Source organism: Vanessa cardui, chromosome 22 (assembly GCF_905220365.1).
Source record: "Vanessa cardui chromosome 22, ilVanCard2.1, whole genome shotgun sequence".
Lineage (NCBI taxonomy): Eukaryota > Metazoa > Arthropoda > Insecta > Lepidoptera > Nymphalidae > Vanessa > Vanessa cardui.
The window spans coordinates 9,080,768-9,099,122 of record NC_061144.1 but is presented as its reverse complement, the minus strand read 5'-3'; the positions used below and the strand labels follow the sequence as shown (position 1 = coordinate 9,099,122).

The window sequence follows — 18,355 nt, the reverse complement described above, 5'->3', positions numbered from 1 at the left end:
CTGTTATATAGAAATAATTTTGAAATAAAAATAATTTCGATATCTTTGGTTGAACTTTTACTATTTTCATTTGAAGGTAAATTTTCGAGAGAGTACATTTTACGGAAACGTTCAATTTAAATAAAAATAGACATGTCTTAAAAAAGAAACAATAAGCTTTATGGAGGTAGATAATTTTGTAAAAATTGTGCAGTTATTCTCGTCAATAATTATGGGATGATTTCCTAGTATAAATTGCCTACCAAAAAAATCGGCAATTATAACTACAAAAAGGTAATTTATAACAACATATATATATACTTAAAAATATGCTACATTTGTATACAAAAAAATCTATCAGAACTCTAAAAAATTGGCAGTGGTTTGGTGTAAAATTACATTTATCATATCAGAGTACCTAACGACAACAAAATACTTTACAAAACTTCATTTTATTAAATACTGATACAAAAAAAAAATTGCTATCCAATTTTATTTATCATTATATACTTCTTGGACGGAATTATTTCCTCGATATTTTGTAATAAATATTTTCGAACCCTGTTTTTTTTATTAATTTATGCACCCATCAAACTATTGTAGGTTTCACCGATAGGGGCCAACGCGACGAGGCAAATCATGGCCACCACAAACAATAAGACGATTGGAGCGTATACTCCCAGGAGATGCTTCCTGAAGACGGAGAACTGGAAAAAATGTTACATTTTTGTTTAATATGTATATTAAGGAACAAAGTAAACTAATTAAAAAGTACATTATGGCGGCATTAGTAGTTTAGAAATGCCAAATAGTAAGAGATTGTAATCATTTATTTTTTAAGCATTTACGTTTGCCTAGGTAGAAAATAATTATTTTCTCTTAAATCCACAAGATGTTGTTAAAAGAGCATTCTGCTATAAGAAACCGTCCGTTAGTCCGTCGATTGAAATGCAAAATTTATTAGTTTCGTAATGTTACTTGATTAGTTTTGTAATATTGTTTGTAAATTCTTGAAAGAATATTCAAAAATACGGCCACATGTTTCAGTTTTTTCAAGAAAATATCTTTGTAAGAAACCGTTGTTTGCTGTTTGCCATTCAGCGTTCGATGGTTGTATAATAGATGATAGCAATCTAGGATATTATTTCTTGTTCAAAATTAAGGCATTTACAAAATACATAATTAACTAAGTTTATTCAGAATAACAAACAATAATTAATAACACTTATGTTATGCGTAAAAAGAACTGTTTTAAACTTTTTTCTTAATTTAAAATTATGTCAAACGTTCCAATTGAAATTGGTCTTCATATTAATACTCATATAATTGTTTTAATTTAACATGAGACTATCAGCAGTACCATTTTTGTTATAGTCATTGTTACCAACTGTCTTTCTTGATTTGAATGAATGAAACGTTAAAGTTTAGTTAAAAATATGTCTATGAAAATTATTTACAATGAATAATAAGAGAAAGAAATAAAGGAAGATGAAAGTAGTCAAAAAGAACGAAAAAAGTGCTATTGTGAATTTCCAAGGCACCAAGGTTTTAGTGTTTGCGTGTTAGAAAGAATATTCGATAATTTCTTTCTCACCGGTGCATCGGAACTTCTGTCCACAGCCGTGACCTGGCGGGAGTGGCCCAACATATCCTTCATAGGGAACGAGTTCACTCGTCCGTTGCTTATCCGACCCTCTGAGACGCATACCGTCAGCTAGAATAAAGGCCAAAAATCAACACAATCTCCCATTTAAATTTTGTCCAAAATAATACAAGTCCATTTGTGTTAACTATCTCCGTGGTTCAGTAGTGTGTACAGTTGTCATGAGTACGCCACTACAAGGTTCGTAGTTCCGATCGATGTAGAAAAAGTTCATTAGTTTTCTATGTTGTCTTGGGTCTGGGTGTTTATGGTACCGTCGTTACTTCTGATTTTCCATAACACAAGTGCTTTAGCTACTTACATTGGGATCAGAGTAATGTATGTGTTGTTGTCCAATATTTATTTATTTGTTACTTTTTTTAATCAGTGCCCTAAATCAATTAAGGAATTACTAATATTGTCTATTTTCTTTCACGATCATCACTTGTGTTAGGAGTGGCAACAAGAGCCCAAGAGGTCAGGATTGTACCTGCGACTTTTTGCAATATCTTCTTAACCAATTAACGTTTTGCAACTCGAATTCAGCGAGCATATGAAAGTAGTAAGATAAGAAGTTTGTGCGTGAAATTGTGTGAGTTTGCGTGATTGATATACACAGTGTTGCCATCTACAAGTGTTTAATACAATTATCAAATCAAATCATGAAATAATAATAGTATGTGGATCAAATCAAAAGATTATTCAATGATTTTACGAGTTTCAATAGAGAGTATGTTTATGGGTATCGCATTTTTGGAAAGTTCTATTCAAATGCCCTAAGGTGTGGGATATCACAGGATCAGGGCCGTATTTAGGGGAGGGCAACCGGGGCAACTGCCCTGGGGCCTCCACATTAGTGGGGGCCACAGTTTTCAGCAAGTTAACAAATACCGAGATATAGTCAAATTATAATAGTGTTATTATTTAATATTTTAAAAGTTACCGATACAAGTAAATAAATCATAGCTTACTGATTGAAATAAAAAAAAGTAATTAATTCATGATAATATAATTATTAGCTTGTTCACGCTTCTGTTTGTCTAGGGCCCCCACTACTTTGTGGCCCGGGGGCCTCCAGACCTATAAATCAGACTTATCTCGGCACCAGTATTCGAATCCTATCTCTGAGGTAACAAGATGTTTGAACACATCTATTGCCGTTCTTTTAATGATAATGTTATATTGTTAATTTTGATAAAAGTTTTGTATGTTATATGTCGAATATTTAATAAGACGGTACTGTTTTAATTGACCATCAATAAGAAAGTGTAATACATCTATTGTATAAAGTAATTTGAGTAATTTGAGTTTGACTCAACTTAGAAGTGTTTTAGTAATTAGCCTCAGTCAACTTTTTTAATTATTGTTTTGTGTTTTTAGTATACGGTTGTATCTAAGATGACGTCGTAGGTCGCATTTACGTTGACGTAACTCGAGCCAGATTTAGGAATACCCTAGACCCCTCCACAGTGAGGGGGGGAGAACGCCATAGATTCCGTCGAGTTAACAATTTTACTATAACTATATGTTAAGATATCTAGACATAGACAAATTATAATAATATTATAATAGTATCATTTTGAAAGTTACTGTTACGAAAATTATCAAACCTGACTAGAAACGAAAATGTTCCATAATGTTGTCTTAAATTTTCGCGATTATTACACATTTAAATAAAACTAATTATAAAGGATGAATCGCGTATATTTATTATTTTTAAACATCCCGACGTTTCGAGCACTTTGCAGTATTCGTGGTCACGGGTAGACCCGTGACCACGAACAAATAATTAATATGCGCGATTCATCCGTTATAATTAGTTTTATTTAAATGAAAATGTTCCAATCAATTTCCATGATATTAACTAGGGCCTTTTTTTATCCCCGGGGTCTCCTGTCTCCAAAACCTCTGGCCAATAGATAATGGCTATGGCCATGTCCTAATCTACCAAGGGGGTCTGGGATATTAACTAGGGCCTTTTTCATCCCGGGGCCTCCAGTCTCCAAAATCTGGCCATGCCCTAATCTACCAAGGGGTTTGTTAGGACTGCGTTTCCGCTAGGGCTCACCGAGAGTACGACGTGCGCGATGACGTGGAACACGACGAAGGCTGCCAGCACGAAAACACTCCAGGCGGGCAGTTGTGCCTTTTGGAGGTACACCGCCAGGAAAATCGTCGCGACTGCCAACACAGACAAACTAGTAGGCCTTTTTTTTATGGTATAGGTTGGCAGACGAGCATATGGGCCACTTGATGGCCCAGTGGTTAGAACGCGTGCATCTTAACCGATGATTGCGGTTTCAAACCCAGGCGAGCACCGCTGATTCATGTGCTCAATTTGTCTTTATAATTCATCTCGTGCTCAGCGGTGAAGGAAAACATAGTGAGGAAACATGCCTGTGACAAATTTCATAGAAATTCTGCCACACGTGTATTCCACCAACCCGCATTGGAAGAGCGTGGTGGAATATGTTCCAAACCTTCTCCTCAAAGGGAGAGGAGGCCTTTAGCCCAGCAGTGGGAATTTACAGGCTATTTTTGTTTGTTGTTGTTGTTGATGGTAAGTAGTCACCATCACCCATAGACAATGACGCTGTAAGAAATATTAACTATTCCTTACATCGTCAATGTGCCACCAACCTTGGGAACTAAGATGTTATGTCCCTTGTGCCTGTAGTTACACTGGCTCAAACCCTTCAAACCGGAACACAACAATACTGAGTACTGTTATTTAGCGGTAGAATAACTGATGAGTGGGTGATACCTACCCAGACGGGCTTGCACAAAGCCCTAACACCAAGTATACATAGTATGTATAGTAGGCTACTTGAAAATACGCGAACACTATGACACAATTGAGATGACCATTATATCATATCATAGATCTTAAGTCTTAAAAGACGTCGTCAAATTATTCGTACAAAACTTTTCTCAAATGCTTATATTTCATTTCATCTCCACTTAGTGTTAGAACTTTGTGCAAGCCCGTCTGAGTAGGCACAAAGATATTATACCGACAAACAATAGTACTTGGTATTGTTGTGTTCTGGTTTGAAGGGTGAGTGAGCCAGTGTAACTACAGGCACAAGATACATAACCTACCGCCACAAACAACAATACTGTGTGTTGTTGTGTTTCGGTTTTAAGGGTGAGTGCACATTACAGGCACAAGAAACAAAACATCTTAGTTCCCAAGGTTGGTGGCGCAGTGGTGATCAAAGGAATGGATAATAGACCAACCATCAGATGACCCATATGCTCGTCCGCTTACCAATAGTATAAAAAAAAATTAAAGCACTTATTAATAGTTACGCAGGCCAATAGCAACATCAATTTGTTGATTTAAAAAAAGTAATAGTAAAATTTAAAAAAGTAATAGTCGATGAATATCTTAAGCCCTTCGAGAAAAAGGCTGTTGAATAGAGAATTAAAAGAAACTTACTTCCTAGAATGTGTGCGGAGTTTCCAACGAGCCAATGTAACCAGTTGAATAAGGGGCGGTGCTTAGTGCCGGGGTGAGGCCTGAAGAATGCTCCTGGAAGAAGTAACAATCATTATCAGATAGGTATTATTATATACATCTTAATATGTATATAATAATACCTATCTGATAATGGGATTTTAGTTATAAAATTTGTAATTCTATTGTGTGAAAATTTTATAAAATCCAAAGAGTCGCTGAGTTTTTTTCCGATTTTTAAGGCCACATTTTCTTGTTTTACCTATTAATAAAACCTGTATTTATGAGGCAGAATGTAGTCTTCTCGATAATTGTGTCAAGGTTTTAGATCGAAGCTTTCTCTCTAGTATTTTGTTCAATCGATTTAAAATGATTTAGAAACCTTATAATGATTTATATTTAATGGGTAATTTACTATCATGTATTGATTCAAACTAAAACCCAAATATAAAACATACCCAATCTTACACTTTCAAATACAGGAAAAATTAAATTAAATATACTCTTACCAATAGGCTGTATGAAGCAGAGCACGACGGTGATAATGCCGGTGATGGCGTGCGGGTTGTCGCCGGTGGTCTGCCACCCGCCCACGTCGATCAGGATCAGGATGAACCCAGCCATCGTCAGAACCCATGTCAGCACCATCAGTATTCTGTGGTACTGGGTATAATATATAAATAAATAAATATGAGACAACATCACATATATTACTCTGATCCCAATGTAAGTAGCTGAAGCACTTGTGTTATGGAAATCAGAAGTAACGACGGTACCACATACACCCAGACCCAAGACAACATAGAAAACTAATGGTAATCTACATTGATTCGGCCGGGAATCGAAACCGGGACCTCAGAGTGGCGTACCCATGAAAACCGGTGTACACACCACTCGACCATGGAGGTCGTCAATATGTCAATATGTCGGAGACGGTCATGAATTCCTTAGCGTAACGAAGCGCGGCACGAATACCGCGAGACGGCAGCACTGTCGTGACGTCACGACGCGACTAACTTCGTACTACGACGGAGCCTACCCGGTAGAGGCGCTCAGAGACGTCTCACTTACGATTCCGCTCTCGTGAAGATCAGTACCTCCATCCTAGGAACTGTCATTCGCTTCGTTGCCAAGTGTGATACAGTGTGATACTGAATTAGTGTATTAAGAACTTTAAACGTAGAATAAACGTGTTCCTGCATTCGCGGTTTCCTCTTTGCTCGATTACCCTAGTAATACGCCCCTATGATGTCTGACGATCGTACTGATGTCGCTGTCGATCCGACATATATATAGTGTCAGTAGTTCGCGATGGCCAAAATAATATTATCGTTTTGCAATGATACTCCAATCTCTCTATCTTTTGTTAGAATGCCACGCTATCGTCCAATTGTTTTCTAATCACAGCTCAATAATATTTAAAATAATAAATAGTGTTACATGCCAGTATTAAATGCTATGCCATATAAAATAATATTAATTACAGTTTAACACATTATTGGTCAATTAATTACAATAATAATTGTATATAATAAAGTAAATTCAATAGCCCCTGCTATATTCATAATATGTAATAATAATGTGATATAAATTATGATATATACCGTATTGAAGGCTAAGGTTACTCTCGTCACAATAGATTGTAGATATATGATATAAAAATATTAATGATTATATGAGAAAATGTGATGCTCATAGCATTGGTTCTAGGAACAAACACAAACTTGTTACTCCTGTTACTCGACTGCATAGTCAGTAACGCCTTTGTGGGGTAATACGGTTTTACAACAGGATCCCAGAAAGCGTTCAAAATGCCTCTGTTTAAAAAAGAGGCTATTTGACAATGCGAAAAATAAATTGTGAATTATTGTAATCACTATATATTATGAGTTTAAAAATGGTTATTTACTAACGAAACTTGAAAATAATACTTAATTTATTCAAAAATCAACAAATAAATATGCATTTTTTCAAACGTTTGTCACGTGACACAAAACGCTCCTGATTGGCCGGGCTTATAATGAAGTCGCTTTCTTGTAAACCTAGCTTTTCTACTATATATTATAATATAAATAATGAAATATGTACCACAGATTAAATTACAGCAAAGTGACGCCACCGACCCCTTTGCAGCGCCATATTGTCCAAGTAGTGTTTTCGCGAGTTATTTAAATATGGAATTTTTAATATGATATTTTTTGGCAAATATGTACTAAAAATAAAAAAATTAACTTTTGCTGGGTTTCTTAACCTCTACTAAATAATATAAAATGGATTTTAAAAACAAGTCAAACAGCCTATTATCAAGGAACGCTTCTGTGCAAAAGATTATTATACAATTAATGAGTTTATGATCGACAGCACACCTTGGGAATGAAACGATCGCCTCCTGGCTATTTCATTTCATTTTAATTGTTTATATAATATTGCTGCTGTATTTCTTTCGCCGGTTCTTCTCAGGTCAGGGTATTTTCTTTTCCGAACCGGTGGTAGTGTTTCAATTGACCATCAATAATAAAGTGTAATACTTCTATATTGAATAAAGCAATTTGAGTTTGAGTTTATGAGTTATAAACAACCATTACTCAAACAAATCTAAACTAGCATCACCTTCTTTTTGCCATAATTATAAGAAATCTTGGATATATAAGAAGACACTCTCAACGTATACCTCTAAATGTTTGGTGGTGAAAGAAATTAGGGGCCCTTGTTAAGGTATTATTTGAAATTGTGGAAATACTTACGGCAAACCAAATATCCTTTCCTCCGAGTGTTTTTCCCACCCAGGTCTTCTTGAAATATCTGGAGAATACAGAACCACGTTACGTTTATAAGATGTATTTCAAAGTAATAAATATGATATTAGTAAATATGTTTTTTATTTTTTTATTAATCTAAAGTCAACTGAAGTCGAGGACAAAACTGTAAGAAGTCTATTGTATCCTGTAAATCCACAATTTCTTCACTGGGCGCTTATCTTTAAATTTTACTTTAAGTTACACACACACACACACACACACACACAGTGCGTAAGGCTCACTCGCCAATTATACCGTAAGCTATATAACGAGTATAAGCTATGTAACGAGTGGGTGGTACCTACCCAGATGGATCCGAATGAACCCTTAACCCTCACTTAGATATGTCAGAAAATACATCGTAAAGACAACTTTTGGAAAAAATTTGGATTACTTTCCCGTGTATTTTTTTAATGGTATAGGTTGGCGGACGAGCATATGGGACACCTGATGGTAAGTGGTCACCACCCATAGACAATGACGCTGTAAGAAATATTAACCATTCCTTACATCGTCAATGTGCCACCAACCTTGGGAACTAAGATATGTCCCTTGTGCCTGTAGTTACACTGACTCACCCTTCAAACCGGAACACAACAATTTGGCGGAAGAATAACTGATGAGTGGGTGGTACCTACCCAGACGGGCTAGCACAAAGTCCTACCACCAAGTGATTTAGTTTAGAAGCGTTGGGATGTAGATTTGGTATTTTGGTTGAGTGTGGGCGTACCTGGCGAGCACGATGCCGAGCGAGGCGGCGCCCAGCCAGGCCGCCAGCATGCAGCAGCCGTGCAAGCGCAAGAGCACCCGCGACGCCACCGCAGCCGCGCCCGGTGACGACAGCCGCAGCGCCGCGCCCGAAGCCTCATAGCCCACGTTGTGGAAGCCCACGCGCTCCGCGTCTGCAACGCGCCGCATTAGCCCACACCCAAACCCACGCCCACCGCACTCTTTTTTTTTTATGGTATAGGTTGGCGGACGAGCATATGGGCCACCTGATGGTAAGTGGTCACCATCGCCCATAGACATTAACGCTGTAAGAATTATTAACTATTCCTTACATCGTCAATGTGCCACCAACCTTGGGAACTGTTATGTTATGTCCCTTGTGCCTGTAGTTACACTGGCTCACTCACCCTTCAGACCGGAACACAACAATACTGAGTACTGTTGTTTGGCGGTAGAATAACTGATGAGTGGGTGGTACCTACCCAGACGGGCTTGCACAAAGCCCTACCACCAAGTGAACACTCTACCGCACTCCACCGCACTCACCCTTCATCGAGTCCCCAGCCAGCACCATCAAGTTGTACTTGTTGTTGGCCAGGTCGAACGTCTGCCCCTTGACCATCGATACGGTGTCCCTCCGGAACTTGCAGTACAGCTTCCCATCGATCATCGAGGATTCCAGGAGTTGCACGATGTCCTGCGGCGAATCCGACCTCCGGACGTAAGGTTCGACTTTCGGGTAGGTCCAGGATGTGAACAGGTTGATCCTTCCGTTGTCGTTCCTGACGCACTCCATGGCGCTGTCGTCTCCCATCTTGTTGTCCAAGCTCAACCCTGCAGCTACGTATTTGGGGTTGTCGATCCCTTGGATCTCGAAAGTGTAGGTGTCGCCGGCGACGAAGATGGCAACTATGACTTTGCAGTTTCCGTTTGGTATACAATTAGCTGGAATTCCAAAACATAGTTTTGTGTCCTCGCATCCTTGATAAATAACGTCGAGTGATTTTGGCGTTGCTTTGGGCTGAAATCAATAACATCATCAAGTCAGAATACGTTAAATAATATGAAGTTCTGAAATACGTTAGATCATTATGTAAAAATTTTTGTTCGATTTTCGAAATATATTTTTGGAAATTAAAAAAAACATGGGAGTGTCAATATTTACAGATCATTTTCCCTTATCCCTTAATTGGATTTTGAACCTACTGTCGCAAAATGGGGTATCGTGTAGTGATTGGTGTACCTTAGTTTCCATGATTACTGGTGGTCCTAGGGTCGTTCGCTGTGTTGAGACGCTGGGGGAAGAAGTAGTGATCACCGTGTCTGGGGTGACCACTTCGACTAGTGGGGATTCTACATTCTTCCAGAAGGTAGCGTAACCTTGCGCTACAGTCGCTCTGAAACAATAAAACATCTATTTATTTATATAGGTTAAAATAATTGATAACACAGGAAGTATGTGTTGATTTGTATTTGTTTTCTTATAGCATAGGGGGGCGGGCAAATTATCCACTATAGATTGGCTGAAGACCCAAGTGGCTGCTATTAGGCAGTCTATGTTATAAATCAGGGTATAACCTCCAAATTTCGTCCAAATCAGTTCAATAGTTTTTATGTGAAAGGGAAACAAGATCTATACAATCATCCTCACAAACTTTCGCGTTTACAATATAAAGTATAATAATTTATTAATAAATTCCCATGCAATAGGTATAATTAAGTTCTTGTGATTTCACTGATTGTAAGTCGTCATATGCAGTCACCTTTAATAATAGTAAACAACACAGAACAAAACGTATCGTAAAAATGGGATCAGGGACATGACAATACAATTAATAGGTAATGGATTTGACATTCAGTATATTTTAACTTCTCATGAGATCTCAATATATACTTCTATACTAATTTATAAATGTGGAAGTAGCTCTGTCTGTCTGTCGCTCTTTCACGACTAAAACAATGAACCGAATTTGATGAAATTTGTTGTGAAGCAAGCTTGACCTCAAAGGAAGGATATTAGCTACTTTTTTACCTAAATCATGACAACCATCCCACTAAAACTCGTGTGAAGCCGCAGGCGACAACTAGTATAATATATCTTTGGTAAAAGACATCGAAAATTGATCGAAGATTTAACTTATTACATATTCCTATTACGTTGTAATGTGCGTGTGATTGAGCGTGTGTGAAATGTGGGCGTTTGCGTGTAAGTGTTTATATTATGACATTTCATTGGTTATACATGCGTGTTAACTTTTAATTGAAACAACACTTAGCTAAAAACTTTGGTGGACGAGCATATGGCCCACCTGATGGTAAGTGGTCATCATCACCCATAGACAATGACGCTGTAAGAAATATTAACTATCTCTTACATCGTCAATGTGCCACCAACCTTGGGAACTAAGATGTTATGTCTCTTGTGCCTGTAGTTACACTGGCTCACTAACCCTTCAAACCGGAACACAACAATACTGAGTACTGTTATTTGGCGGTAGAATAACTGATGAGTGGGTGGTACCTACCCAGACGGACTTGCACAAAGCCCTATCACCAAGTAGTTGTCCTTATAAATAAATAAATAATATTAACAAGAAATTCTACCATTTGAAAATATCACCTGATACTTCTAATATATTATCTGTTCTATGATAATAAACTTATTGTAGTGAACCGGTTTTCTAGGTCATAACAAAGCAAGCACCTTCATTAAAACAATGCGAGCAATCATAGCTGAATTAACAAAGATGGTGATTGATATGTACTGTCCAGAATCCAGTGTATAATTATGAATGAAATTGACCTTTACTGAATGATTATGACGAATGACTCAGTCAATACTGCTGATCTTCAGATCCAGTATTGAATGTGTATATATTTTTTTTAATTATAAATTTATTAAATATACTTTGTTTATATAGGGATTTGATGTATCATTTTTTGTATTAAAAATGTTAATGACATTTTAATACAAGATGTAGTTAGTAATCCTAATAACGTCATTGCTTTTAATTTACCTTATACGCATATATGTAAATATAAGTAATTATCATAATTGTACTATAACTGCGACTGCAATTGAAAAAGACCTCATATTATTTTTATATCATATAAGACATGAAACGAGCAAGACAAATTGTCTTGGTGTGCGAGACAGGTAGCCTCGAAATTCGCCAAACGTCATATTGCTTTATTTGTGTGCGGTTACTTAGAGGACAACTTTAGGCGAAGCGAAGCATTCTTAGGTATGACGATCTATCTAGGCTTATAAATAAACGAAGGTCAAGACATTGACAATAGCCCATTAAATACTACTGACCTAACTTAAAATGATTTTCAAACTATTCAATCAATGGCAGCCCAAAAAACTTTTTCCAAAAATGTTTTCGCACCAAAAATTAAAATAACTGCTGAACTTATTAATCATTTTCTGCTGTATCAATACAGCTGTGGAATAATCAATAATGTAATTAAACGTGCGATAAGAAATAAAAAAATAAATATTGTTTTATTAAAGTCATTAATTAATTGCTTAATTATTTAAATGACTAAGCGAGACGTCGCTTCACCTCGCTTCTTTTACAATCCCTAATCTTATGCAGATTTCCGTCTGACTGAGACAGGTAGCTGGAGACAATAGGTTTAAAGATGCGTTGCTAGGTGGACGTTTGTATGTAGCTTCTCTCAATAAAGTTGGGATTGTAAATAAAATAGGTGGTCACGCCTAAAATTATGAAACGTCGTTTATTCCCAAGGCAATTGGGCGTTGTCAGGGTTTTAGTGTTGATTAGTTAGCTACAGTATGAACTATATACACAGGTGTACAGGTGTGTACTCATACAAATATTGACTGAAGTAGCCATTATCTGTTTCATTCTCATAACGCGATAAAATTCGAACCACCTGTAGATAGATTAGGCTAGCTTCGCTAGCTTCGTAAATCCCGGTTGGCTTACAAAAAGCAGACAAACTAAAGCATAAAGTTGATTAAAACCCGGATAAGAATAATAAGACTTCCGTCAAATAAGTTTTCAACAGTCCAGTCATGGGAATTTTTGTCCGATTGGGTTACACCACAATTTGCACTGCCCCTAAACAGAAGTATTGTGTATTGTTGTGTTCCGGTTTGAAGAGTTAGTGAGCCAGGGTTATTACAGACAAAAAATGTCTCAGCTGCTTTGGTTGATAGTGCATTGATGGTTCGAGAAAAACAGTCCCTCTTCATATATCCTGCAGTTTCGAAGTAACAACTTACCATATTTCATAGCACATAGAATTTTTAAGTCCATAAACAATCTTACCTAAATTCAATTCCTCCCAAAAAATCATCAGGCGCTTGCCACGTGAAGCTGAGAGGAGCTTTTTCCTCTGGGTTGGTGTGCGTGACGGTATCGTTGTTACCACGGCAGTTTGTGATTTGGGCGAGGTTAGGGTCTGGGACTTTTGTGAATTTCCCCACAATCTTCTCGGTATCCTGAAAATTTTAAAATAGTTATCATGTAAAGACCGTTGAAAGATATTTTTTGTTAAAAAATATAATAACTTCATATTATATAGCTTTATTTTATGTTATAACTCTTACAGGATATCTATTAGAAAAACCAACGAATAGTTTTCTAAGCCCGAATGAAAGCACTCGTCTACCATTTTGCTCATACTTATAATCGTAGATTAGCCAATATGAGAAAAATGGTGATGTGATACTGGTCGCCTTTGGTCAAAATTAACATATTATTTTTTTGAAAAATAAGGGCAAATACCTATATGATTTTGTATTTTTCTTTGACCTAATCTTATTACCGAAATGTTTTTTATTGAAAATTTTTTGATCTTTGCATAAAATAATTTCAAAGAACATCAAATAATGTCACAGGCACTGGTGATGTTTGTTTAAAAAAAAAAAATTCCATGTATACACCAAATATTTTACTTAAAGGCTTTTTTCCACAATCTTCCTTGAAATATAAATAAGACTTACTTGTATTCCTCGCGCTTGCAAGATAAATCCACCAATCGGCGCCGGGGCTCCAAATGGACTACCAATGGTGACATTGAGCACATCCCCTTGCCTTACTTGTGACGCTGACGTAAATATGGCATATGGGGGCACCGATGTCTGCGCTTGGATGTCGCTGTGTCGAGGAAATTGGTCTACGCAGGCCTTTAAAAGAAATAACGGCACATTTATAATTCGTAGAATAGTTTTAATCGTGTTAAATAGTGAATTGAAAAAAATGGATTTTAGTTGCACGATAGATGGAAGGATAAACTCTCGTAAAAAACGTCACGATCACGACATTGCACTTCACGTCGAAAAAACAGTAATGGCATGTCAGAGAACGATTCTGATATAGTTATTATCTTCTTTTAATTGTTATTTAATTAATAGCGTTGATTTCTCATTAGCTTTGGATTTTAATTTAGTTGAAGTGTGAACGTTTTTAGTCGTTCAATTACCGAAATCTGCTTTATTACTTTCATTGAAATAATTGACGTTATTAAATAATTATTTCGGTATTTATAACTTGGGACGACCAAAGAAACGATGGATGGATTGGGTGAAAGACGATGTGGCTGGAAAGAATGTTACTTGTGAGATGACGTCAGATAGGGAAATAGGGAAATATGAAAGAAGATATGCTACGCTGACCGCAAATCAAATTGGGATAAAGGCAGGAGAATGATGATAATGATGATGATTTATAACCTAATACTACCATAACTTGACACTTATAACATTGACATTGGTCAGCTGGTGGTAAATGGTCACCTCTCGTAAGAAATGTTAATCATTCTTTAAATTGCCAATGCACCAATCTTTTTTTTTTTAAATCTTTATTTTAAGAGCTCAGTCATTACATTCTGACTATGCCGCTCTGTAATTAATACAATCTTTACTTAATGAGTACATATACCTATTACAATTCTATTAACTGAAAATACATTGTGAAAGAATGTAGTTGTGGTTTGACTTGAGGAACTTTTTAAGTTTTCTCAATGCAAATCCCAACCAATCGCAAGGTACTTGTAGCATTAATCGAATTTGGAGTAGCCACACTATTGAAATAGCCAACAGAATTACACGATAAACTATCACTAAAATATTTTCGTCGGTACGCGTTGTTCCGGACACACTCCACTAAAATATGAAAAACATCTTCTATGATATTACATGGCAATTCGGTGAATTTATTTTTTTTATAAGGTAGGCGAACTTATTCAAATGGAATGTGACCGGAACGAATGCACATCATAAGGGATAAATCTGTTCTTTGTAGGTTACTATTATCTATCCAAGGCACAGACGGAGGTTGTGGCTGGATGGTTCTATACCATATACCTTTTTCTTTTGATCTTTGGTCAAAATATTCTGTCCATAAATCGTAGCACGCTTTCTTAATTTTATAAATATAATCATTATAAGGTAGTAAGGCCTTATTGATACATCTATTCCATCGGAAGAGGCTGCTTTGGCTAATTGGTCGGCTTTTTCATTTCCTAATATACCTACATGTGATGGAATCCATTGCAAAATTATAGTTTTAGACCCAGAGTTCGACTGCAGTAATAACTTTAGTATAATGCACCAATCTTGGGAACTGACATATTATGACCTTCATGCCTGTTGACATTGGCTCATTCAATCTTCAAACCGGACCTACATAATATTAAGTATTGCTACTTGGCGTTCGAATATATAATGAGTAAGTGGTACCTACTAAGATGACAGGGTTTGCACAAAGCCCCATCATTACATTGTATAAAACAAAGTAGCTTACCGCTGTCTGTTCCTATGTATACTTATAGCTTGAAATTTACGCAACGGATTTTGAAGCGGTTTTATTTTAGTATATAAAGTGATTCGAGAGGAAGATTTGGTATATAATACAAGGACATTATAGAAAAGAAACATTGATAATTTTAGAAGTTTCTAATGTGATGTCGTAAGTAAACAAATTCTGTAGTATATTTAGTATCAGTATTGCATCCGTGCGTATTTTATAAAACCAGTTAGAGAGTATGACAACGAATTCTATTATAAGCGTTCCGGTGAAGGGCACATGATTCATAGAACAGAAAGTAACTTAGCTTTAAATAGAATTCCATTGTAGTTTACGTTTCTAGTGCCGACTGCCAATTTAATACCAAACGTGAGAGTTAAATTGTTTCGTTTGAAACGCCCTTCGCACCAGAATATATCAATATTAATCACAATTGCTTCACTACGATGCATAATATACTGTTTGTTCTTATTTTAAATCATGGAATTAAATTACAATACATAGGAGATAATAAATTTGGAGTATCTTTTTGTAATATTAAAATAGCCCTTTTTTACTCAATAGATATGTATGTCCACGGGACATATTCCAAAATAACATTTTTTATTTGTCTGTCTGTTTGGTCCGGCTAATCTCTGGAACGGCTGGACCGATTTTGACGGGACTTTCACTAGCAGATAACTGATATAATAAGGAGTATCTTATAATAATATTTTTTTTTGTTAAATTCAAACGTCATAGAAATTTGTATTTGCAATGTCGCAATCGTTCTAATTTTATTTGTTTTTTTTTAAATAGTTTATACATAATAGTTTTAAACTAATGTCAATTTCATCCATTAGATCTATTATTTAAGAAATAACTCATAACTAGAACTAATATCAGAAAGGTTACTTAGAGGACAACTTTAGGCCAAGCGAAGCATTCTTAGGTATGACGGTCTATCTAGGCTTATAAATAAATATGATATTGACAAAGTATGATAATTATTATAAAATTTAAAGGATACCTTCAAAATAGCGTATCATCGTCAATATCAAGACGTGAATTGAGTCACATGGAACAGCAACTAAACTTTACTTAAACAATTAAACTTCAAGATAAGCAGTATTTCGCTAACTTTAGAATGACTAGCGATTTTTTGTAGTAGTCACTATCATTACAAAAAAAAAAATCTGATAGTTCTACTTCTTTCTCAATCTTGTTTACACCTGTAATGATTTATTCACCTAGATTTAATACCCTGTATCTACTGCTAAGTGAATGTGTTAGTGATAATCGTTGGTGTAACTATTTCCAATAAATAAATAAATTACATAGTATAAAACAAAGTCGGTTACCGCAGTCTATCCCTATGTACGCTTAGATCTTTAAAATTGTGATGCACTTTTTTAATAGATATATCGATTCGAGACAAAGGTTTTTGAATATAATACATCAACAATATAGTAAGAAACACTGATCATTTTGTGAAGTTTCTATTGTGATGTCGAAGATAAATACATCTATTGTAGTATATACATATATTATCAGTATTTTAACCGTGCGATTTGCGAAGTCGGGGCGGATCGCTTACTAATAATTTCTAATTCAATTTAATAACATTTTAATATTTGCTCAGGATAAGCTTTTGCTTGGTCTTTTTCTATTTTGAGGGTGAGTGTTGCGATTTGAGTTTAATATACTGACTCATCTCATCTTTTTTTTATGGATTAGGTTGGCGGACGAAGTATGGGCCACCTGATGGTAAGTAGTCACCATCACCCATAGATAATGACGCTGTAAGAAATATTAACTAAGTATTCCTTACATTGTCAATGCGCCACTATTCTTGGGAACTAAGATGCTATGTCCCTTGTGCCTGTAGTTACACTGGCTCACTCACCCTTCAAACCGGAACACAACAATACTGTGTACTATTGTTTAGCGGTAGATTATCTGATGAGTGGGTGGTACCTACCCAGGCGGGCTTGCACAAAGCCATACCACCAAGAAAATCTTAAAATACAATACGTAAAATTTAAAATAACATAATGGGTCTTATGCATGAGAGACTTAATAAAGCTTCATTCTCATTTTTTCTTTGAGTATTCATATATTGTTTCAAATACATACAAAGAAGAGATTTCATAGATTGATTTCCCATACCGGTATAATAAGTCATCTTACCATAGGCGGAGCTCCAGAGCCATATTGATGGGAAACACTGACGAGTGATAATACCGTTATCAGTATTAATTTAACGTTTCTTTTCCTTCGCAGCATGGTTTGTAACTGTAATCAAAGAAAAACCTGTTTCAATTATTGTTACAAGATATTTTATTGGTTGAACAATCCCCGGGTTCGATTCCCGGCTGAGTCGATGTAGATTACCATTAGTTTTCTATATTGTCCTGGGTCTGGGTGTTTGTGTTACCGTCGTTACTTTTGATTTCCATAACACAAGTGCTTAACTACTTACATTGGGATCAGAGTAATGTATGTGATGTCTTCTCATATTTATTTATTTATTTATTTATTTAATTGGGATTTATCAATACGAACGAACGAAGCAATATTTAATAAAAAAAAAAAATATTATTTAATCCGTATGAAGTCAACAATGGAAAGTACTACATGATGTTTATCCTTAAATGCACATTGATTTCTTAAATGTATACTAATTGTTTCATTGATAACATTTTCTGCAGGTTTCTTGCAGGTTTACTAAGAAAAAAATCTGATAGTTCTACTTCTTTTTCTTTATCTCTAAATAGATTCCCGGTCAGAGGTCCCAAGCAGTGGCCTTGCTCGGCGTAGGTAGTGGAAGATCACTGTTCTACATATTCTATAGCTGTTGGTATATTTTTATGGAACATTCACGGAAAAATTTGGACCCGAGTAACTGACATCCCATACATGAGACTAAATTCCCAAATGTAATTTAAATTGATCCCAAATATAATTAATAGCGTATCTTCGGTAA

The 18,355-nt window shown here is 35.9% G+C and overlaps 1 protein-coding gene across 2 annotated transcripts in view; it reads right to left on the bottom strand.

Annotated features, from left to right (window-relative positions):
- Nucleotides 1-201: 201 nt before the first annotated feature.
- The window catches only part of LOC124539328 (putative ferric-chelate reductase 1 homolog), a 48,439-nt gene continuing 30,285 nt past the window's right edge, over nt 202-18,355 (bottom strand). Inside the window, exons 2-13 of one of the 2 annotated variants that reach the window (XM_047116689.1) lie at nt 17,560-17,664; nt 13,587-13,769; nt 12,910-13,082; nt 9,852-10,005; nt 9,155-9,629; nt 8,610-8,781; nt 7,826-7,883; nt 5,591-5,744; nt 5,064-5,156; nt 3,690-3,802; nt 1,574-1,693; nt 202-686 (exon numbers count right to left, since the gene is read on the bottom strand). In XM_047116689.1, coding sequence (XP_046972645.1) covers nt 558-686; nt 1,574-1,693; nt 3,690-3,802; nt 5,064-5,156; nt 5,591-5,744; nt 7,826-7,883; nt 8,610-8,781; nt 9,155-9,629; nt 9,852-10,005; nt 12,910-13,082; nt 13,587-13,769; nt 17,560-17,655 — 1,920 coding nt within the window. In that variant the 5' untranslated portion in view covers nt 17,656-17,664 and the 3' untranslated portion in view covers nt 202-557. The remainder of the gene's footprint in view (nt 687-1,573; nt 1,694-3,689; nt 3,803-5,063; nt 5,157-5,590; nt 5,745-7,825; nt 7,884-8,609; nt 8,782-9,154; nt 9,630-9,851; nt 10,006-12,909; nt 13,083-13,586; nt 13,770-17,559; nt 17,665-18,355) is intronic. The other variant, XM_047116690.1, reaches the window with a different exon arrangement.